Source organism: Zootoca vivipara, chromosome 12 (genome assembly GCF_965207765.1).
Source record: "Zootoca vivipara chromosome 12, rZooViv2.hap1.1, whole genome shotgun sequence".
NCBI classification, from domain to species: Eukaryota; Metazoa; Chordata; class Lepidosauria; order Squamata; family Lacertidae; genus Zootoca; species Zootoca vivipara.
This window is the reverse complement of record NC_142595.1, coordinates 47334142-47357194: the sequence shown is the minus strand read 5'-3', so window position 1 is coordinate 47357194 and position 23053 is coordinate 47334142. Positions and strand designations below refer to the sequence as shown.

At 46.4% G+C, this 23053-nt stretch overlaps 1 gene segment (V, D, J or C); it reads right to left on the bottom strand.

The window, feature by feature from the left end:
- Nucleotides 1–471: 471 nt before the first annotated feature.
- Nucleotides 472–21024, bottom strand: LOC118078105 (immunoglobulin heavy constant gamma 2-like). The segment is given in 8 exon segments: nucleotides 472–549; nucleotides 1346–1480; nucleotides 4417–4430; nucleotides 5199–5528; nucleotides 6909–7232; nucleotides 8263–8589; nucleotides 9937–10277; nucleotides 20873–21024. Coding segments are annotated over 8 exon segments (1701 nt in total).
- Nucleotides 21025–23053: the final 2029 nt, after the last annotated feature.

Sequence of the window (23053 nt, the reverse complement as noted above, 5' to 3'; positions counted from 1 at the left end):
TATCCTGTCCCTTGCTCCTCAGCTCCCAAAACAGCCACCCTTCACCGCCCCTCTCCAAAATCCCAACACCCACCCACACCCACATCCACCCCTGTTCTAACTGTTACACTCCACCTTCAGCAAATCAGCACAAAAACATACCAGCATTCCTTCCCTCCCTCTCCCTTTGTGCGCACCTTGCCTTATATAGTACAAAATAAAAATAAAAATCCCCCTACAGAACATTTACCATGTAGTGCGTAAAATACAAAGCTGTACAGTTCAGTTACACTGGAAAACACCACACTCTTCTTGACAGTCACTGTGGAAAACATGTTTAAAGGACCGGTAGAAGGGCTTCATCTCTATCTGCCAAGGAGGAGAAGGGGCCGAAAGAGAGAAGATAAGGAGCCCTGAATCCAGCCAGCGACTACTTCTTTGCACCCCATGAGGTGTAGGGAAAGAGTTCCCAGGAAAATGTTTCTAGGCCACTCATTGGTTCACGTTCTTATAGTCAGGGCCCAATGGCTGCTTCTTCAGGAGCATCGCAGTGGAAAAGAGCCATTTTACCTGTGGGAAGTAGTGAGAGTGGGGATAAAGGAAGACATACAGCAGGAATGAGTACAGAAGAAGAAAAATATGCAAGATCTACAGTACTTATTCTTAGTTCCTTTCCCCTTCCTATCTCCTATCTTTATGTGTTTGTTTATAAACCACCATAAGAACATGACAGAAGAATATTAGGAAGAGTCCTGCTGCATCAAGCCAAAGGGAACCCAGCCTCCTATTCTCACAACGGCGAACCAGATTTCCATAGAAGCCCCACAAGCAGGACTTGAGCCTAACAGTGCTCTACTCACTTGTGATTCCTAGCAACTGGTACTCAGAGCCACACTGCCTTTAACAATGGAGGCAGAACATATCCATTGCAGTTAGTAGCCAATGATAACCTTATTTCCCATGAATTTGTCTTTTAAAGACTTCCAAGTTGATGGCCATCACTACCTCTCGCAGGAGCATATTCCATATGAAGAACTATGTCCTTTGGGCAATGTACAATAAAACCATCTTCTCCCATCCCATTATCCTTAACTTGTCTTGCCAACCAACAAGCCAAATCTTTTTCCTCACCCCGCTGTTCTGATTTAAACGGGATATTGAATGGACTGTTTGACACAGGATACGTGTCATGTTATAGGCTCATTCTTCTACAGAACCATTCAGTAATTTACAACTAACAGTACAAACATCTCAGCATTATCCCTTTGTCTTTTCTCGTCTTTCTATCCCTGCTATGTTTAAAGTATGCTGCCTCCACCATTTAAATGCAAATGTCGATGTATAATATCCCTTCCCCTCTACTCACTTTGAACAGTGTAATGGTGGCACTATAACAAACACTGAGGAGGAAGAGAACAAAGAAAATGAAAATGGTTCGCCACAGGCGGTCCAGTTCCTCCTCTTTCTCATCGCTGTAATAATCCATTGTTGACACAGTCACCTCTGTGAGGGGGGAGAGAGAGAGAGAGAGAGAGAGAGAGAGAGAGAGAGAGAGAGAGAGATGTCAATCCCTGTATTCACCATAAAACATCCCCAAGCTTCACCCACCGCTAATGTCTATACCCTTTGTAATCAACACAGGCTACAGAAATCTCAAAGCTACCTGTTCTGAAATTTGACTGTAATTGCAGGTAGAAATGTATGAAACCCACATGGTGGGAATTCTATCATATTGCGTTGGTAAGGTAATTCCTGACCTCATGCCAGGCTATGGGTTGTCATTTAAAAATCCACTTTCCCCAGTAGATTTTATCTGCTCCCCTTTGTTCTGCCAACTCTATAAGTCCTTAGTAATATAGATACAAGTATCAGGTACTAGCATGCACGCACACTTTACTTAAGAGTTATACTGACTCATAGGTTCTACTCAGTAGTACTCGTGCACCATTATTATATTTCTTCTTATTCTCACAGTCTAACATGGACTACAAAACCCATGATGCATGAATTACACACCTGCAAGATCATCTATGGCCTACATAACAATAAATATCATCTACATTTTGAAACAGAGGATTGGTATAAGAGTTTTGGTAACCCTGCCTGTTCACCCCAGTAAACGTTTGTGCCTAGTTCTTCAGAGTAACCCCCCCCATCTCTTCTGAGGGACATATAGAAAGGCTACCCAGTGAGCATCATGTTTGAGGGGGGCTTTGAATCTGGTCTTGTAACCACCGAAACCGAACACTAGCCAGTACGCAAAGCAGGCCACCTGTTAACCTCCAAGTATGGAGTAACCAGCAAGTAGGTGTGGGTAGGGTTTTTTTATTCTTTTCATGTGTAGCTGGCTGAGGCCAGAGCATTGCAGCATAATTGGGGCAAGAGTCGAAACAAAATAATAAAAATAATTCCTTCCAGTAGCACCTTAGAGACAAAACTAAGTTGTTATTGGTATGAGCGTTCATGTGCATGCAAGCTCACACCAATAACAAGCTTAGTTGGTCTCTAAGGTGCTACTGGACGGATTTTTATTATTTTGTTTCGACTACACAGCAGACCAACATGGCTACCTACCTGTAACTGGGGCAAGAGTGTTTGAGTGGAGATTTGGGCTGCTGGGCCCAAGTGTACTTAGAAATCCTATTCCCACCCCCCTACAGCCCCGGTTTTAAAATGTCCGCTCAAAATGTTAAGAGATTTTGAGGCAGCTTTTCTTTTTGTGTGTATGTGTTTGACTGGGTGGTTCTGAGCATAGCTGCCAAGTCTCCTGTATTCCCTGGGAAATCCCCGTTTCTCCAGCTGTTCCTAGCTGAAAAAAATGGATTTTTTTTGTTTCCCCCCGGTTTATTCTGGCGTGGCGGCCATTTTGGAACTGGGCGGAGCATGCTCAGAAGCGACTTTTGATGCTGCTCTGCCCAGTTCCAAAATGGCTGCAGTGCGACTTCTGGTCTGCTACTTCTGCCCAGTCCCTTATTTCTCCAACAGCAACTTGGCAGGTATGGTTCTGAGGTGATCCCAGACTATCTCTGTGAGGGGAAAAAATACCCCCCCATTGTATACCTGTGTGTCATGATTGGGTCAAAGCGCCTTGTCTAACATATTGTCTCTCACATGCCACCCCCAGTGTAAGGCCAGTACAATAGTATGTCCTGAATAGTCAGTGAATTTGATTCTCTCTCATGGTTTCTCATCTATCTGACCTATTCGCCAATCTATCCAGGGTTTGGCTCACCCATCCCCATCAGATTTACGGTCAAATAGTATTATTTATTTTATATAATTGCTATCATCATTATTAATTTCAGTTTCTCACCGATGGGATGCTGTGTCACTTGAAATAGCCTCTGATTATTATTTTTTAATAGTTGAACAGCCACTTCGAGGGATAGGCTTTGTAAGGAACCTGGAGCAAGGGGAGGTAGTTTATATGTACTCCTGATGAAAATCACCCTTCCCTGTGGTTGCTCCCTGCCCCTGTTATCACATTTAGCCTGGCCCCTAGAGACTATTCTTTGCTTTGTTTCTTCTGCTGCCTCACTGAGATTAATAATCTGGACAATGTGAGTTGATATGAAGCAGGCACCCCCAGACTTCGGCCCTCCAGATGTTTTGGACTACAATTCCCATCTTCCCCGACCACTGGTCCTGTTAGCTAGGGATCATGGGAGTTGTAGGCCAAAACATATGGAGGGCCGCAGTTTGGGGATGCCTGATATGAAGGCTTTATAATGTTGATGGTGAGCATGCATGTCTGTTGCACCAGATGGCTGCTTCCTACTTTCTGGCCCTAGGACTCCCTTGCTTCTGCTCTCTGTTGTCCTACTCAGAGTAGACCTATTGAAATTAATGGACATGTGGTTGTCTTATCCATTATTTCCAGTGGATCTGCTGTGAGTAAGGCTAGCACTGGATACAGCCCATATCTGTAATTAGAACTGTCATTCATGATTTTGTCTCGGTTTCTTTTAAAAGGATTCATGAAAACATTAAGGAGAGTTTGAAGAGCTGGAGCTGGTCAGAGTGAGCAGCAGTAGGCTGAGAAGGAAAGCTGATCAAGACTCAATAAAAGTCAGCTTCTTACGTCTTATAAGATATATCCCAAACAGGAAGACAGAAGAAGAGAAGGGCAACGTAAAATAATTTCCCACCGATCGTCTGCAATAGGCAGAATACATATTCATATCAAGAAGGCAAAATTAGAAGATGAGGCTTGGGCCTTGATTTTTTGGGACTGTGGCAAATTTAGAAATACCTTTTGCTCATTTCCCCAGCCTTTCCCCGGCTTTTTAATTTTTACTCCCTTGGGTGTGTGTGTGTGTGTGTTCCCAAACATGCTCCCATTCCTAAATCTGTTGCTTCAATATGAGCCACTCATCTTGGACCTTCTTGACTTTCTGGTCCCCTTGCTCTGCTGCTGCTTCGTTTTTGCTTGTTTACAATGTCCTTCACAGCTTCTTTTCCTGCTGTAATATCTATCAGCTTCTAATACACGGAACACTGAGTTATAATACTGTTTCTGGGTCTGCAAGTGAACTCCACAGCTCCGCTACAATTGGCTAGTTTGAACCATTGAGGAACTGAGGCCTGGTGGCAGTTGACCAAAGGACAGAGCTGCTGGTGGTTGCGATGGGAGAGGCTGAGGGGGATCTGCAACAGAATCTTTGTGGGAGAGGATACATAAATATTCCTCTTCAATGTTATAGCAGCTGTTTTCAGCACCAGGCATTAAAAGGAGAGCAGATTCCTGTGTATGGACATGTACAGAGGGAAGCCAGGGTGGAGCAGGTGACAGGATGTTGGACTTGAGCCCAGATGGAATATGGCCCAGATTCAAATCACCATTTATCTAGATGAAGCTCACTGGGTGTCTTTGGACCAAATCCCTCCCTGTTGTGATCAGTAAAACTACATATATACTGACCTTTGCAACCTCCCCGCTCCCCATGGCATAGCTCTGAAAATGGCGAATACATTTTGCTTCCAATATCATGAAGACCCACTTAATAAATCCATTCTCTCCTTGCTTTCCAGAACACACCCACCCCACGCCAGCCATCGATTCTCCTGCAAGTGACCACAACATGGGATATATCTGAGTTAGTTCGCTTTTATTCAGCCATAGGCCAAACATGCATGTGTGGAAGACCTTTACACAGGTTTATCTGACAATGCTAGAGGAAAATCTTGAGGTTGCACTGCCATAGGCCATCATTTTTTACCCTGGGATTTCTCCACGGTCCTCTGGGTGAACTTCATAGGGAGGGCTTCGTGGTAAACCATGCAAGTGAAAGGGGTTCCATTGTTCCAGTCAGAGGATGGAATTGTCAGCTTGCTGTAGATGAAGTGGGAGTCGTTCTTGTTGTCCTTCATGACTGGCGTGTTGACATGGTGATCTTCAGGCACGGCGTTGTGATTCTTCAGCCACTGGATAGAAACTTCTTTTGGGGTGAACCCTGTGACCAGGCAGGTGAGCGTCAGCATTGCTGGCCGAGCACGGATTTCCTCGTTGTGTGGGGAGAAGAGGAACACTTTGGGAGCCTTTATCTTTCCTTTTTTGGGATGGGGTGGGAGAATGTATGAGAGAAAAGTGATTAAGATTAGAAACAATTAGTGGATGCCGCAGTACATTCCCAAAAATTGATCCCAAGAGGCCCGTCATATTATCTGAAACCGCATGAGGATTTCCCCAGAGTCTACCTGTGCTCTTCTTTCTGGTCAGGAAACAGTGCTCCCCACCCCCCGGGGGTATTCAAGGGTACACAGTACCAGCACCTTTTCTTTTGCCTTTAAAAAGTGTGGCACTTACTGTAATCACTTAATAACAGCACTGCTTGTCTCCATGATATACACAGGCACCCCGTTTCTGGGCACAATTCAAAGTGTTGGTGCTGACCTTTAAAGCCCTAAATGGCCTCGGTCCAGTATACCTGAAGGAGCGTCTCCACCCCCATCCTTCAGCCCGGACACTGAGGTCCAGCTCCGAGGGCCTTCTTGTGGTTCCCTCCCTGTGAGAAGTGAAGTTGCAAGGGACCAGCCAGAGGGCCTATTCGGTGGTGGCGCCCACCCTGTGGAACGTCCTCCCATCAGATGTCAAAGAAATAAATAACTATCTGTATTTTAGAAGACATCTGAAGGGAAGTCCTCCCCAAGAGAATCCTGGGGCTTGTGGTTTGGGCAGGAGTGCTGATTATTATCTGCTAAATACCTTGAAAAACAGTTTCAAGTACAGCAGTAGACAGAGTAAATCCTCAGCGACAACATTAACAAGCTAGAATGCATTTAGCTGAAGCCCTTGTGCACGTGGACTTCGGTAGGAAGAACTGTGTTGGGCTTCTTCGAGCCGGATGAATACATAAGATACCAAACCAAGATAGCAGAGATTTAAGGTAAATTTACACAGCCTCCTTTCTCTTAACAGATACACAGAGAGGGGCCCATAGCACACAGAATCCCAGCCTTTCCCGAGAAGGTATTGGTATGTTCAAATTCCCACATTGTTCTTTCTAGGTAGCTCCTTAAATGCACGGATTAGGCCATCAGGGCAAGGATAATGAACTGCCCTCAAAAGAACTGGCTCAATCCTTCATCTAGCTCAACCTATCAATAGACAGATTCAGGAGTTAGAAGGATCCTTAGCTGCAGATGGAAATAGTCCCAATGTTGCCTTCCTATAAAAAACATGCATAGCAGGTTTTTCAAGCACCCTAAAAACCTGTGAGCAGAGCCATGTGAAGGCGGAGACCTCCAGGTATCCAGCCTGGGGAGGATGAAGCTAGCCTGAATTACCAGGAGCTGCACTGGGATCCGGGGGGGGGGGCTGCAGGCGACCACGCAAAAGGCGCCCCCATTTGATTTGGGGAGCAGTCATTCCTGCTGCAACACAAGGCCACCAGCCCCAGGATAGGAGACCAACCCTGTTTCCCTCTTACCTGTCATCTTGGCAATGGTCCTATTGATGGGAGCAGCTAAGCTTGGATATTCCACCATGCAGGTGAATTCCTCACCCTGCAGCCACGATGTGACAGGGAGGGAGCTGGTAGCAGTGTACTTTCCATTAAGGTCTTCTTTCACTTCCAATACACCTGGGCTCACGGGTCCTGAATCTGCCCGTGACCAGGTGACTTTCAGCCCATCTGCATTTTCCAGATTCTCCACCACACAGGTGAGCGTGGGGTCTCTGTTTACGTACAAGTCTTTTGGGGTTGGGGGCATGATTCGCACGCTAATGCCAGCGGAGGTGCAAACAGTATCATCTGGGGATACAAACGCCATGTTACTTCTCCAACCACCCCTCCCCTCTCTGCTGTTTTAGGGGCTTGCATGCATCCTGTTAAGGAGGGCATTCCATGCTCCAGAGTAAAAGGAATCAATAACTCCACACCTGGTACATGTATTAAAGGAAGGAAGCTGGCATTTGGTGCCCGAGAATCAATAAAAGCTTCATATTCTATTGTCAGTAACCAAGCCAAGAAGAGGAAGAGGAAGAGGAAGAAGAAGAAGAAGAAGTTCCCTGTCACCCTCCTCTACAACTTCAGCTTCTGCTATCAAGACTATATTGTTTTATGCAGGAGTAAGTGTACACCATTGAGTCAAACTACATGTTGTAGAGGAAGGAAAATGACCTCTGATCCCACCCCCCCACCACCTGGAGAGGATAGCATATTAGCCAAGACTTTTCATGGACATTTGCGGCACTCTGGTGTCCACTATGTCTTCCAGAGTCCTGCTTCCAGTAGAAATGGAAAACAACCACTCTACCATTAAGGTCATGTGTACATTGCAGTCAATGGGAAAAAGGCTTATTTCAATGGGCCATAATAGAAAGCAGCGTGTGTGCACATGCGCGCGCACAAACACACATATGAATGAATTAGGAAGGACACTGTCTTGAAATGCTTAGTGCTTGAGAGGAGGAGGAGGAGGAGGAGAGGAGTTTGGATTTGATACCCTGCTTTATCACTGCCCGAAGGAGTCTCAAAGCAGCTAACATTCTCCTTTCTCTTCCTCCCCCACAACAAACACTCTGTGAGGTGAGTGGGGCTGAGAGACTTCAAAGAAGTGTGACTAGCCCAAGGTCACCCAGCAGCTGCATGTGGAGGAGCGGAGAAACGAACCCGGTTCCCCAGATTACGAGTCTACCGCTCTTAACCACTACACCACACTGGCTCCCTGTGGAGGATCCTCAGTAACGTCAAAGCAGTTGTCCTCCTCCCTCTTGCATTCCAGTCCATGCCCACCAAAACAGAGGACAACCCAAGTGCCAGCTCAGTCAACATTTCCTACCTTCGCATATCTTGGCTTTGCTTTTCACTTTGGTTTGGGTTGCTTCGTGGAACACCTGGCAGTGGTATGTATTCCCAGCCTGCCAGTCTTCTTTGCTAACGTTGACCGTGCTTGTGGTACTGAAAGTGTATCCACGGGCATCCTTCCTGGGTGGTGCTGTGACAGAGGATAGCATACCAGGTTGCCCACCCACTAGCCACTCTACCGTCACCCTACTGGGGTAGAAGCTGGAGATAATGCACAGCAGCTCAATGGTGGCATGTCTGGGATCGCAGGAGGAATGGAGCAGGCGGATTTCTGGGGCCACCGGTGGTTTTGCAGGAGAGTCTGGAGCGGTATAAGTTATGGGAAGGCAGGGATGGATTAACTTGTCAATTTTGATTTCTCTCAGTTTCTCCACCCCCCAATTCTCCATATCTCTGTGCAAATATTTCTAAAATAAGTACTTATGACAATTCATCTGCACTTTAATCTGATTTTCTCCTAACATGCTATCTTTGTGTACTATCTTGCCTAATATAAACATTTTTGCTAAGCAGTGCTCCCAATATAATGCCTTTTTAATATATTATTTATACTAATATATCCATTTATGTGCACATCTTTCCCTAGTAGATGCATTTTTATACACATTACTTGCCTGGAGAACCCCTGTGCAAAATTCGGATAAGTGTGAATTTGAAAGGATGGCTGTGTTTTCATTCAGGTGTTGTGAATTAGGTTGATTCATATTTAAATCAGAACTGAACTGATATTCTCCCCCATCCATATGTGAGGGGAATTAATACAACTTGTCTGTGGTCTAACCCCCTTCCCCGTCTCTTAGTGATCTTCACTTTGCCACCTATTTCCCTCTCCATGTAAGCTTTGAGATCTCAGTGGCTACTAGTTCATCTGCAATTCGCCTCTTTTGGTTCTCCTGTTATCATCCTGACATGCTGATCCCAAAGTTATGAACAGCCTCACCTTCTCATCAAGGAACTCCCCCCCCCCCATGGATCCCTATTCAAAGCTTCCCTCCCCCCTGTATTTATCATGCTTTGCCTTGCCTGCTTCAGCACAAAGGATGTCACAGGGTGATCAATCCTAGCCATTCCTTCCATCATTACAAGTGAGTGGGCCGTAGGAACACCCAACCACCCCAGAACCTAATTCATTCCACTGGTTCTGCAGGTTGACAACTCATATAAGAAATTAAAATGAGGGGTCATGAATGCCATTAGCAGCAAACACTGTGTGTGTATGTTTTGTGTTTTGGTAACATTGCTCCAAAATAAAGAAGAATGATCTATAAATGGCCACAAATCCCTCTAAATCAATCTAGCCTTGAAATGTATTCCAAAAAGTTGCTGCTGGCAACTGAAATCTGAAATGGTACAACCTGACTTTTTCTTATACCATTGTTGGTACTGAATGGAGGATTCCAAACTCATTCCCTTCACCCCAACCGTTATATTTCATCTGCAAGCCTTGTTGGGCAGAGACGTTTTTCTTTTTGGTGATGCCTGCCATGCTTCATGTGCCTTGGAATGAGACAATAATACTACCCCCCAAAATTGCATCTATTGCTCCCCTCTCTCCACCCAAGTATTTTACTTTACTTTCTTTAACTGCATTGATTGCATGTTTGAGAGTTAAAAAGCAAGCAGATAACCAAGGCCCAGAAGGACTCACGCTCAATGCCTTTGTTGGCTGTAAAGCCGGTAGCTGTGTGTGTGACATTGCATTCGAACTTCTCTGATTCCCAGGTGCTGGTTGGGATGGTGAGCTGGCTGGTGATGGTGTAGAGGCCACTGGATGAATCCAATAGTGCAGGGAAGGTCTGGATGCCGCTGGATATGGCTCCCGAATTCCACTGTACTGTGACTGGTTCAGGAAAGTAGCCAGAGACCAGGCAACCTATGGAGACCTGGGAGGTAGTAGAGGAGTCTTGGCTACAGGGAGGCAATGGGAAGACCGTTGGGGCTGTGGCACTTGCTGCAATTAAAGAGAGAAAAAGACATGTTGAAGATATGCTGTCCAGCAAATGTGTGTTCCATGGGCTGACTTTGGGTTACACGATAACATGATCTCATTCCTGCCCTCATCACAACGTAATAAGTGGTAATAAGTGTCTCTAGCACCACATCCATGCCAACTTAAAAATGGAAAGTGTAATTCTGGTGGTCAACAAAAGAGATTTAAAGACAAAGGCAAATCTAAAAAAAAAAGTAGTATAAACAATGACAACTGGGAAACACTGCCCTGTGAGTGCTCCAACTGGAGAACAGCCTTTACCAAAGGTATCATGAGCTTTGAAGACGCTTGAAGTCAGGATGAAAGGGAGAAATGTGCTAAGAGGAAGGCACGCTTGGCAAACCCTCACTATGATCATTTCCTGCCTGGAAACCTAGGTCCCCACTGTGGAAGGATGTGTGGATCCAGAACTGGCATCCACAGTCACTTACGGACTCATTTATTGTTAAAACCGTGTTTATGGATGACAATCTTACTCGGCCACAAGTGATCACCAAAGAAGAAGAAGAAGCTATGTTTGGGCCTGTGCAGAGCTTGTCTGATGCCCCGGGTGGGATTCTTCTTAGAATTAAGTTATGAACTCAAACAAAAAAACAGCTGGTACCTGGGAGGGTCTCCCAGTGGCTTAACCTTCCAAGGCCTGGAGTGAGTGTTAGTTTCCATAGGCAACAGTTGTCCTGGAGATCTCTACCATTTATGGCTAATTTTTAAGTGTTTTCCTTTACACAAGTCGACAGTGACTTCCCTGGTCAGGGAAACCATACATTTGTACATTTCACTTCACCACTCTGCTCACCCATATGTATCTCCCAGACGCAACGGAACACCATAACGGAAACCAGAGTGCACAGAAATGCCGTTTACCTTCCCGCCGCAGCAGTAGTACCTATTTATCTACTTGCGCTGGTGTGCTTTCAAACTGCTAGGTTGGCAGGAGCTGGGGCAGAGCAATGGGAGATCACCCCGTTGAGGGGATTCAAACCCCCGGCCTTCTGATCGGCAAGCCCAAGAGGCTCAGTGGTTTAGACCACAGTGCCACCGGCATCCCTCAGTTCATCCATAGTTCTGCTATTGCCAACCATTTCCAAACCTACTGGGCATGAAGAACACTGCTTAATTGATCTCCTGGCCATTTGTTTGAGAGAGGGAAGGTATCTATTGCACCAAAGCAGTAGCTTCAAACTTATTTTCTTAACCACAAGAGCTAGAAACTTTCTTGAAAACACTGAAAGCCTAGGATGGTGAATTATTTGCAGAATGCAAACAGCCCTGTTTAGCACCCACCAGCTGGCTGATTCTCTCCAAATTTGCCAACTACTTGACACCTGGCCTTGAGCTGCATTTGCACTGTTATTCAGTGAATTCCGCATCAATTTTTTTTGGCTTCAAGTTCTTAATGTATAACCAAACCAGATACATTTTTATTTTGAATTCTACATTTTTTTTTATTTTTAAAAAAGTTGTGGAGGGATCTTACATCCATGAAAAGGGGGCTTTGTGGTTTATGGAAAGCGGTAAGTAGGAAGTGTGTGGTTTTTGCCTAGTTTTCCCTGGTGGCAAAACTGTGTCTGGCCTAGGCCTAAAGGAAACTATGTCAGGGAGGAAAAATTCTAGCAGCAGGGTGGGGAACATTTGTAACCCAAGGGTCGCATTCCATCATGAGCAATGTTCTGGGGGCACATGCTAACTGGAGCCATGTTCAAAGTCAAAAGCAGCAAAGATGAGCCGAGCAAAAGATGGAAATCTTACTTTTGCACTTTCTAGCTTTAGAAAATTCAGAGGATTCTGTGCACACATAGATTCCCCCATCTAAGTTAAGCAAGAACCATTGTCATAATTCAAGGACACTTCCCAACCAGGCAAAAACACTCAAGGAATGGGATGTGGTAAGTCTGGGGAGGCTTGTAAAAGCTGGGTGGAGAGAATGGAGGGGCAAATTTGTCCCCTAAGCATGAGGTGCCTCACTTCCCCCTGGTTCACTAGTTGAACAACAACAGTGCTTTTTACAAATAATGCAGGTTGAAAAAATGAAGGCATTATCAGCATCTGAGACTTAGGTCTACTACCTCTGTGGGAACAAGGCCTTGCTGTCCGTTAGAGGGTGCAGAGCCTTAGGCCAAGAGGGTGCTGCCGGTCGTCTGTCCCATGAGAAAAACTTCAGGTTTCTCAACAGCTTGCAAATTGTAGACACGTTTGCACATAGCCAGTTCCTTTCCCCGCACAGGTGCCACTGAGAAAGTTAGGAGAGGAAGCTTTTCCTGCCATGATGGGAAAAACTTTAACTGCTTAGATACCTTGTTTCAGCAGTAAGACCAAGGAAACAGCCGTGTCTCTCTGGTGGCTGACTCACCAGGCAGCATACATAATAAAACAGACTGCAGTATGCAACAATTCAGTAAAATGATTAAATCAAGAACAGACAACCCAGCCAGTAGATAAAATCCAGGCATAAAATGGGACTGCCCAGCAATCTTTAAAAACCAAATATTGTGAGAAAGCATGAGTCCAACAACATGTTCTCAAATGCTGAATGTGAGTGTCATCAGCATGTGTGAGTGTTAAAGATGAGGTGTGTGAATCGCTGTCCACATAGAGATGTTTAGAAGTCTTGGGGATGCTGCTGAACAAAAGCAACTCATAATAAAGACAGTTTCAACAAGGCCCATCCCAAAGGCAAGGCAGGGACAGTGCTTTGCCAGAGGCAAGTTGCAGAAAGTAGGAACCATTCCTGTTAAATAATAGTGACAACTGCCAAACATCTCCTACTCTAGCTACAAGACCTGTGATGCCTTTCAGCCCCATGGAGCTTCCTTTCTGACCTTGCACAGCCCCCCCCTGGGGAGTCACCCACATCTTCTCTACCTTCCCCTCCTCAGCCAGAGCTGATGATCAAACCTAGGAGTTCCAGCACATGCTGACTCCAGCTTGCAACCACTGAAAACCACTCTCCTAATGTGGGGAGTCCATGCTTGTTTTAAGCTGCTATGCCCCTCTCTCCTCCCCGAGAAGCATGAGCTTCCCCAGGGCTGCCACTCTCAGGTGCACCAGATCCCACATTCCTTGTTCTCTAAACCACTCAACTACTCTACTATGGCTGGGTACACACCTCTGTCCTAACCAGCTCCGCCCCACTCATCCATTGCAGCCCACTCCAGAGAGAACCCAGGGCTCCTGTCTACTTCAACCCTTGCAGCCTAGCAAACCTTAGGGGTCTTTTTGCCCCAAAGAACACTTTCTGAGCAGGGAGTAGAACTTAGGCTCCTCAAAGCCATTTGTTTCCTAACTCTCTTGTTCCTTGGCTGAGCTGGCAGTTTCAGGTCTCAAAATATAAAGCCCTAAAGCATTACAGCTCAGGCATTGGGCAGGCATTCAAGTAGCCGAATGGCTCCCCCACAGCCCCACCAGCTTCTCGTATGGCTTCCCTGAAGCCAAAACCTGAGCTGGGAGCCAAGCTAAGGTAGCCTACTTGATCCAAGACAGCTTCCTTGAAGCCTACTATTCAAATAAGAATTGGGGGGGGGGGTCCTCCAGGCTGAGATTCACGCCTGGAGCAGATCCAGTCCCCATGAAGCCTGTTAAGCGTTTGAATGGTCGGGAATTTCCCAGTGGAGCATCAGGCTTGGACCAGACTTTCAGAAAGCACCTCCTGTTGTCTACCAGCTTCCTACATCTGAAGGGTCAGGAACCTCCTAGCCCTCAGCCAGCCCCTGCCCCCTTTCGGCTTCTTGCAGCTTGCTCTTGCTCAGGAAAGTTGGCACAGGCTTTAAGATACTTCCTTGCTCCTGAAGCCTGTTGTGGATCTGGGAGGCCAAAAGCACCATAGATGAGCGTCAGGCATGGGGACAGGCTTTCAGGCAGCTCCTCTGCCCCTGACAGGCTGGAACCTCCTGCTCATCTGGGTGGGGATGGTGGTCAGAAATCTGCCAGCTAAGCATCTGAGTAGACTTTCAGTCACCTTCCTTGCCAAATGAAGCCTAACATTCATCTGGGAAGTTTGGGAAACTCCCAGCTAGCATCAGGTTACAGCACGCTCTTCAGGCAGCCCCTTGTTCCCTGCCATCTTCCCTGAAGTTACCTCCCAGTTGAGCATCAGGCTAACGGCAGACATCCAGAGAGCTTGCCGACTGCTTCCCACTAGCTTATGTGAAATCTTACATTGATCCGAGTTAGCAAGAATCTTCCCACTGTGTGTTAGGCTTTGGGCAGACTTCCAGGCCTTGCTGCTCCCTACTAGCTTTTTTGTGTGAAGCCTAACACTCAGCTGGGTGGTCAGAAATCTCCTAGTCGGTCACTAGGCTTAAGGCAGCCATCCCCTCTCATCTGCTGCCCACCAGTTTTTGTTAATTCTAATGCTCTACTGGATAGTCAAACATCTCCCAGCTGAGCTTGGGACAGGCATCTAGGCTGTCCCCTCTCCTGGATGCTCCCTACCAGCTTTTGTGAATGATAGCACTTGGGTGGGTTGTAGTCACATACCTTCCAGCTGTACACCAGTCTGCTGATAGTCTGATAAGCCATGTATCTCAGAGCTGAGCACTTGGCTTTTGGCATGTATCCACATAGCCCTCCCCACCTTCTCAGCTGCTCCCCTCCAGCTTATGTGAACAGCTAGGTTGTTAAGAACCTCGTAGCTGAGTATGAGGCTTGGGGAAGGCACTTGGGCAGCCCACCCACCCAGCAGCACCCCACTAGTTTTGTGAAGCCTAACTCTTAACTGGGTGGTCAAGAATCCCCCAGTTGAGCACCGGGCTTGGAGCAGGCAATTGCAAAACCTTACACGTAGCCCTGCTTCTCAGCTACTTCCTCCACCAGCTTATGGGAAGACCAAAAGCTAGGTGGCAAAAACATCTCCCAACTGAGCATGCGGCTTGGGACAGCCATCCAGGCATTCCCCTCCCCACCAGCTTTCGTGAATTGCACCACTTGGGTGGGTTGTCAAATACTTGTGCGTAAAGCTTGCAGCAGGCATCAGGATGCTGCTCCCTACAGCTTTTGTGGCTCCTAGCACACAGCTAAGTAGTCAAGAATCTTCTAGCTGAGCATTGGGCTTGGGGCAAGCATTTCAGCAGCCCACCCACCCGGCTGCTCCCCACAGCTTTTGTGAAGCCTAGCTCTCACTTGGGTGGTCAAGGATCCCCCAACTGAGCATCAGGCTTGGGCCAGCCCTTTAGGCAGCCCCACTGGCAGCTCCCAAGCACCTTACATTCAGGGCTGGCTTCAGCTTTCCTCTGCTCCAGAATTAGCTTCCTTGAATCCTAATACTGAACTAGGTATTGAATCGTACAGTTGTGCATCAGGTGGGGCATAGCTCCAGTTCCCCTCCCTTGTTCCCCTCCAGGGTTCATGAAGCATACTGCTCAAGTATGAAACCAGGCGTCTTACAGCTGACATGGATTTTAGAGCACTCCTTTGCACTTGTCCAGCTTGTTGCAAGCCCTAGTGCTCAGCTGGGTCCTTGCTATCCCAGCTGAGGATCAGGCTGGGACAAGCTGTTGGGGTCGCTCCCTTCCTCCCCACCAGCTTCCCATAAGCCTTGCACCCCTTCAAGAGAGCAGGAGTCATTAGGCTTGGAGTAAGCTTTCCTACACTTTCCCTGGCCCACTAGTTGAAAGCCTGCTGCTGAACTGTGAGGTGAGGAATTTCACAGCTGATCTTTCAGTCTCCTCCTTCCACCCAGCCGATTCCCTGGAAGCCAAATGTTCATTGGGAAGTTGGGAAACCCCTAGCATTTGAGCAAGCTTTCAGGCAGCCTTCTTCTGTCCAACCTACCTCTTTGAAGCTCAACATCCCTCTGGGAGCTCAGGAGTTTCCCAGTAGACCATGAGGCTTTGGCCAGACTCCCAGGTAGCCCCCTGGCCCTCCTCCAGCTTCCTAGCATAATCCATAGCTTGGATGCAAGAAGCAGCTTGGCAGGTAGCCCAGCTGGGATATAGCTGAGTAACAAGCCTGGGAGAAGTTAGCAAGGAGCCCTGGGGCTTTTCTCACCTACCTTCTTAAGGCTTCTCTCTTCATAATCCATTGACACCTTTGCTACAGAAGCTGAAAAACTCTCCTACTGCCTAGGTAATAAAGGAATCTCCAATTCTTAATTCCATTCTTTTCTCAGAGTCTTCTTATCAAATTAATTTATTGATACCAAATATGTATAAAAAATAGTAACCAGCTTTTTGATCTCAAAGGATTTAACCAATTGTTCTAATATTTCTGGTGTCTTTGGCACTGGTCCAAACAGGGTTATTAACAAATGCTGCCATTGCAAATACTGCCATTAGGCCACCTCTGGAAAGTGGTACTGTAAGTATCTTTTAACGCAGCATATGTATAAAAGTCATCTTATTCAATTGGTCCAGAGTCAATGTACCTGCATCCACCCAACCTTCCATACTACAATTCCCCTGCCCCTCAACATAAGAACAAACCCTCTTTTGAACTCACCGATCCCAAGGTTGGAGATGATTGAAGCAACCAGACCTCTGTTGAATGACCCACAGTCTGTTTCTGCTGGGGAGTCATTTCCGCCACAATGAGGCCTTCAGAGTTCCCCCCTATGTTCTTAAGAAGTCCCTTTAAAAAGAACACTGACATCCTGAGAGCTGAAGGTGTGAAACTAATAATAATCAGAAATGAGGTCCAGGGGATATATTTGGGAGCCAATCACTTCCTCTTTTTAATCATCTGGTTTAACACCTTTTCAAAACCCAAAAGTTCCATTCCTCAAGGCTATATGAAGTACCGGAATTGGGCTGAATTTGGCCTGCAAAAACTCAAACCACTTTTTTTTCCTTACCTATGCACACATTAATTAATTAATTGATTAAACTTAACAGGGTTGGTTTGTTTTTTGACCAGGGGCAATCAAGGTGATGTATAAGACCAAGGTGAGGTAAAGATATACAGGATTCCAAAGTATTAAACAAACAGTATACCAGTAAATGGCCCAGTATACCTGGAAGAGCATCTCCATCCCCATCGTTCAGCCCAGGCACTGAGGTCCAGCTCTGAGGGCCTTCTGGCACTTCCCTCCAGGCGAGAAGTGAGGTCACAGGGAACCAGGCACAGGGCCTTCTTGGTAGTGGTGCCCACCCTGTGGAACACCCTCCCGTCAGATGTCAAAGATTATCTGACTTTTAGAAGGCATCTGAAGGCAGCCTTGTTTAGGGAAGTTTTAAATGTTTTTTGCTTCTTTATTCTGTTGGGAGCCGCCAACAGGGGAAACCCAGTCTGATAGGTGGAGCATAAATAAATAAATAACGATTTTGCAGGTAGTCAGGCCTCCAGTAACTCGCCTCTTTCACCAGTGAGTTCAAAATCCCATTGAATCAGTGAGGATGACTTCTGAGCAGACAGGTATAGGGTTGCGTGGTCAATTTTGGTGAACTTACTGGGTATGACGTTGTTGTAAGTGGAATTATTTCCAGCTATAAGGATGGCATTGTCAAAGCACCAAACTCAGGCTTGAGTGCCATTCTAGGCCTCACCCTCATTTAGTAACCATTTCTGTATCACACTTCATTCCCACTGATGGTTTCCAATTCTTACTTGGGATAGATTGAATTGTGAGGGCAATACGTGGTTTTTTGATGGTGGATATTCAGTGACATCCGCCTGCTTGTGAAACGTAAGACCACTTGTGGAACAGGACCTCTCTGGTTCCCCTTCTCCTGCCACCAGCCCCAACATGGCCCCTAAAATCTGCTCTGGAGAGTCCCTCAACCTTAAAGTACAGATTTTGGGGCATATTGAAAGCTGCAGTGGGAAGGAGAAGACCTGTCGTGTGGCCAGGTGTCTGCTTGCATCCTGCCTTCAATCGATAGGAAAATATACAAGGCATTATGCCGCATTTTATAAATCATCACCATCTATGACACATAAAACGCCCATCAGCAGTGGGAATGTAGGATGCTGCCTTATTTAGCCCAGTAATGCCCACACTAACTGGCAGTGGCACTCCAGGGTCTGGCTGGCAGGGGTCGGCCTCAGCCCTTTCTCAGGATACCAGGGACTGAAAAAAACAGACTGGCATCATCTGAGTTTGCATGTGCAAGCTGTAGCCAAATTACACATATTGTGCACAGAAAACTAAACTCCACTGGGAGTATTTCAGGGCTTCCTTAAGCCAACAAATTGAAAACTGGGAGAAAAGAGAGGGAAATATGCTTTCAGAAGCCTTATGAAACCAGAAAAATGACAAACCCACACTGTAGTTCCATGCAGTAGGGTAATTCCAAACCATCCTATAGGGAAAGCCCTAAAACTTCTCATGATGTAATCTCTCTCTCTCTCTCTCTCTCTCTCTCTCTCTCTTTCTCTCTCTCTCTCTCTCTCTCTCTCTCTCTCTCTCTCTCTCTCTCTCTCTCTCTCTCTCTAATATCTATCTATCTATCTATCCATCTATCTATCATCTATCCAGTACTTTTTTTCTGGGGGGACCCAGGGGTACACATATCTCTAAACATTTTGTGAATCTTTATACTTTTGTCCATTTACTGTATTTATTTTCCCCGATTTCAACTATAAAATGGCGATTTTCTTGAGTCAAAATGAGAGTACCCCTAAAAAAGCACTCTATCATCTATCTACCTATCATCTATCTATCTACCGTCTATCTATATCATCTATTTATTTAAAACTGCCGTTGTAAAAGCCTCCACATATAAGGACCTGCCCTTCTTTTTGTCAACTGCTTTGAGTTATTTTTTCTTACAATCAAGCACATATGAATTTTATGAAATATACAGGTTACCCCTAGAAGGAAAAATATGTGGGAGTGGGGGTGGGGTTAGAGCCTTTCAAATCCTCATGGATAAAAATCCCGAGAGAATTGGTGATTATACACTTATTTGTCTGTGACTTTTCAAAGGGTTTTGCCTTCTTGGAAATGCTCCCCTGACCTTCCGAGCCTTGAGAGAGAAACATTTAGATTCTGGCACATTCATGGGGGTGGGGAAAGAAAAAGGCAGGAAAAAAACCCCTCAGCTGGAAGATTGCTCCCATATCTCTGCCCCAGTTTGCTCACATCCCTGTTGTTCTGAGGAGAAGCCATCTAACCTCCTTACAGAAACCATCCGGCAACTTGTTAGCTTCTTCATCAGGCATCTCACATCTTAAGTTCCTTAAGTCCCTTAAGTCTGTGAGACAGGAGGGACCTCCACATAGAGGGAACACAGTGATTGTCCGGAAAACCACTATCTGACACGCCAAATGCATACCCTCCAACATTTCTCAGATGGAAACAGGGACGTCCTAAGGAAAAGCAGGACATTCCTGGGTCAAATCAGAAACGGGGACGGCTTCTGTAAATCCAGGACTGTACCTGGAAAATAGGAACACCTGGAGGGTCTGAAAATGCGGAGAGTGAACTATGTAGAGGAAGAGGTTGCAGACTGGAGGTCAAATGAAATGAGGTTAAGAAATCCACAAAATATTTATTGTGCGTACAGGTAGGGAGGGTTCTTGTGCATTGCCAGGAAACAACTGCAAGTATTTATTTTCTTTCACAAACAGCTACACAAGTATCCGACTCCTCTTCTGTATTTGGGGTTATACAGTGAGTTGCAGCAAATTCTTCCATGCAACCATATTTGAAATTGGAGACCTGAAGTGGAACTTCATCTACAGTAAGCTATTAACACGCTCTGTGCTTTTGCTAGAAGGGCTAAAATAAACCCTCAGAAGAACAATCTTGCTTAAAGTTGAAACCCCGCTCCCTCTTCCTCAGAAAGGTCACCCTTTCTCTTCTTATCTTTGAAGGCTAATTTTCAGCAGCACCATTGTCCCTCTCCGCACCTTTCTGAGCTGGCTCCATGATGACAGAAGAACATCTGCTGGAGAACAGGGCAGGAATGGGACCTCACAGGAACTTGAACATTTGTGAGATCCCTTTTTATGTCTCCTAAATGGTGTCCGTTCTTTCACTTCTGGGCTTTCTCTGAAGAGCTGTTCTTTCTAGTAAGAGCTGTCTGACAGTGGAATGGTCTCCCTCGTGAGGTTGTGGACTCTCCTTCCTTGGAGGTTTTCAAGCAGAGGTCGGATGGCTATCTGTCATGGATGCTTTAGCTGAGATTCCTGCATTGCAGGGTTTGGACTAGATGACCCTTGAGATCCATCTCAACTCTACAATTCTATGATTTTATGATCTCCCCCTGCTGTGTTTACTATGAAGGAGTCCTTTGCCTCTTAGTAAGGTAAAGGTAAAGGTAAAGGGACCCCTGAAGGTCCAGTTGTGACCAACTCTGGGGTTGCGGCACTCATCTCGCATTATCAGCCGAGGGAGCCGGCGTACAGCTTCCAGGTCATGTGGCCAGCATGACAAAGCTGCTTCTGGTGAACTAGAGCAGCACATGGAAACGCCGTTTACCTTCCCGCTTGGAGTGGTACCTATTTATCTACTTGCACTTTGAATTGCTTTCAAACTGCTAGGTTGGCAGGAGCTGGGACCAAGCAACAGGAGCTCACCCCGTCGCAGAGATTCGAACCGCTGACCTTCTGATCGGCAAGCCCTAGGCTGCATCCCTTAATAAATGCCTCTTTGTAAATGGAGCATATTCCTGAGAGGGAACTCCCCATGATTGACATAGAAAGCAGCATTGCTCACCTCACTTGTACTACAAGTAGGTGAATGAGAAGCTCCTGCCTCCTGGGCTCTGCCAGAGGAGGAGCCATTGGAGTCTGGCTGGTCCCTTGCAGGATGACCACCTTGGGCAGAGGTGACAGAAGCAGCGGGCAGACATAACAGCTATGGCACATCTCGGGGTTCATCCACAGTTACCTTTGCCCCACTCCTACCAAGCATAGATAGATGCTTAAAAGCTCCAAGTTTTTTATTTTTTTGTTTCGTTTTCACCCCAGAGGTTTCCCCACAAAATCCACTCTTTAGCGCTCATTTGGAAAAAATGTCCATTTGGGTTGCCGTGGAGTACTGCTTGCTCCAAATGAGCTTTAAAGAGCGAGTTTTAATGGAGAAAGCTCTAGAGCAAAAAGAAGTGTTCTCATCTGGGAGGAGTAGCTTCTATCCTATGCCCAGGTGGGGGCTACAGCCATAGCACCCCTCCAATGGGGTCCCCTCGGGGGTACCCCTTTTTGATGTAGGTCATATCCCCCCCGACGTGGTTTACCCTTAGATGCATTCCCAGCAGATGGGCTGAAGTGAAATAAACTGGTTTCACCAAATGCCTATGCCAAACTGTTCACATCTGTAACCAATAAAAGTTGTGGCTTATTTGAAACCAAAAACCAGGCATCCCCAATCTTCAGCCCCCAGATGTTTTGGACTACAGTTCCCACCATCCCTGACCACTGGTCCTGTTAGCTAAGGATCATGGGAGTTGTAGGCCAAAACATCTGGAGGGCCGCAGGTTGGGGATGCCTGCCATAAACTATATCCTGTTGTATTATTTGGTAATTTACTCCCTGGAGAACTGCGGGGTCACGGGGTCTTGGCATGCAAGGTGAGGAAACTGTGGCCCTCCAGAGGTTGTTGGACTACAAGACCCATCATCCCTGACTATTTGTTATGCTGCCTGCGACTCTTGTGAGTTGGAGTCCAACAACACCAGCAGGTCTGCGGGTTCCCAAACCACTGGTTTTAATGGGAATGAAGGACAACAAGCGGAATTTTCAAAAGAGGATGAAACTCCTTCCTGAAAGTATGTGAAGGAGGAGCATAAACAAACAAAAACCTTCAGAAGATGATTTTATTTATTTATGTTTTTTATTAATGTCTAGTAAATATAGTTATGACCGCAAAACATCCAATATATGAAAATAGCAGAAACTAGCTAAAAAATAGCTAGAAAGTAGCGGTGGCGCCGAGAGGACAGGAAGGCCCCTGGCAGCGGCAGCGGCAGGGTTGGCTTGAGCGAGGAGGGGCAAGTGCTCATCGGCTGCCTCTAGCCCGACAAGAGGAGGAGCAGCAGTCCTGTAACCTCCACCACAGCTGCCCCAGACTCCCCTCCCCAGGGAGAATGACGGAGCTCCAGTCTGCGCTGCTACTGCGGAGACAGCTGGCATGTCCATCCGTCTGTCGGTCAGTTGGGGCAAAACAAAATGTTTAGGTGTATGCGTCCCGCTGTGCCTGGTTGTGACCACAAAACATGTAATATTTAAAAGAGGATAAATGTCCTCAGTGCCAGTCATGGGGCTGAGGAAGAACAAATTGTTGGTGTTGGGTGGGTCTTAAAACTGATGGATCAAAATATTCAGTATAGGGAAGGACAATATTCAGAATAGGACATTCATGTAGAGTGCTTAGGTGGATTTGGCTAAAGAAGGACAGGTCAGTGTGTCCAATAGCTGGTTGAGGCTGGATGCCTGCTAGTGATGAGGGTACGTTGGATGAGCAGGCACAGTATATGGCAGAACATGGGGTTGAGAGGAGAAGTGAAGCTCTGAAATGGGGTGGGTCCAGTGGATACCCAGGCTGCAGTCATATGTATACTTAGATGTATGTCCCATTGAACTCAGGAGGACCTAATGCTGAGTAGATGCCCCAAACTCCTTTCTCAAGGCCTGTGTGACTGTCTCCACACCTTGGGTTGGGAGTCCTGCTTGCTCTTCTTGACAGTCACTGTGGAAAACAGATGTATACATAGGGCCAGTAGGCTTCCTGTCTTGGGAGTGCAGTCTCAGCAAATGACATATGACGAGTCCAGCTCCAAGTTCTAACAAAATTGCCTCTCTGTCATTCATTTGATGGGGTTTCATTGTCCCCCTACCAGGGGAGAGAAGCAGACAGCAGAGAGAAGCTTTGGTTGTTAATGCTGGAAACGGAGTCCCA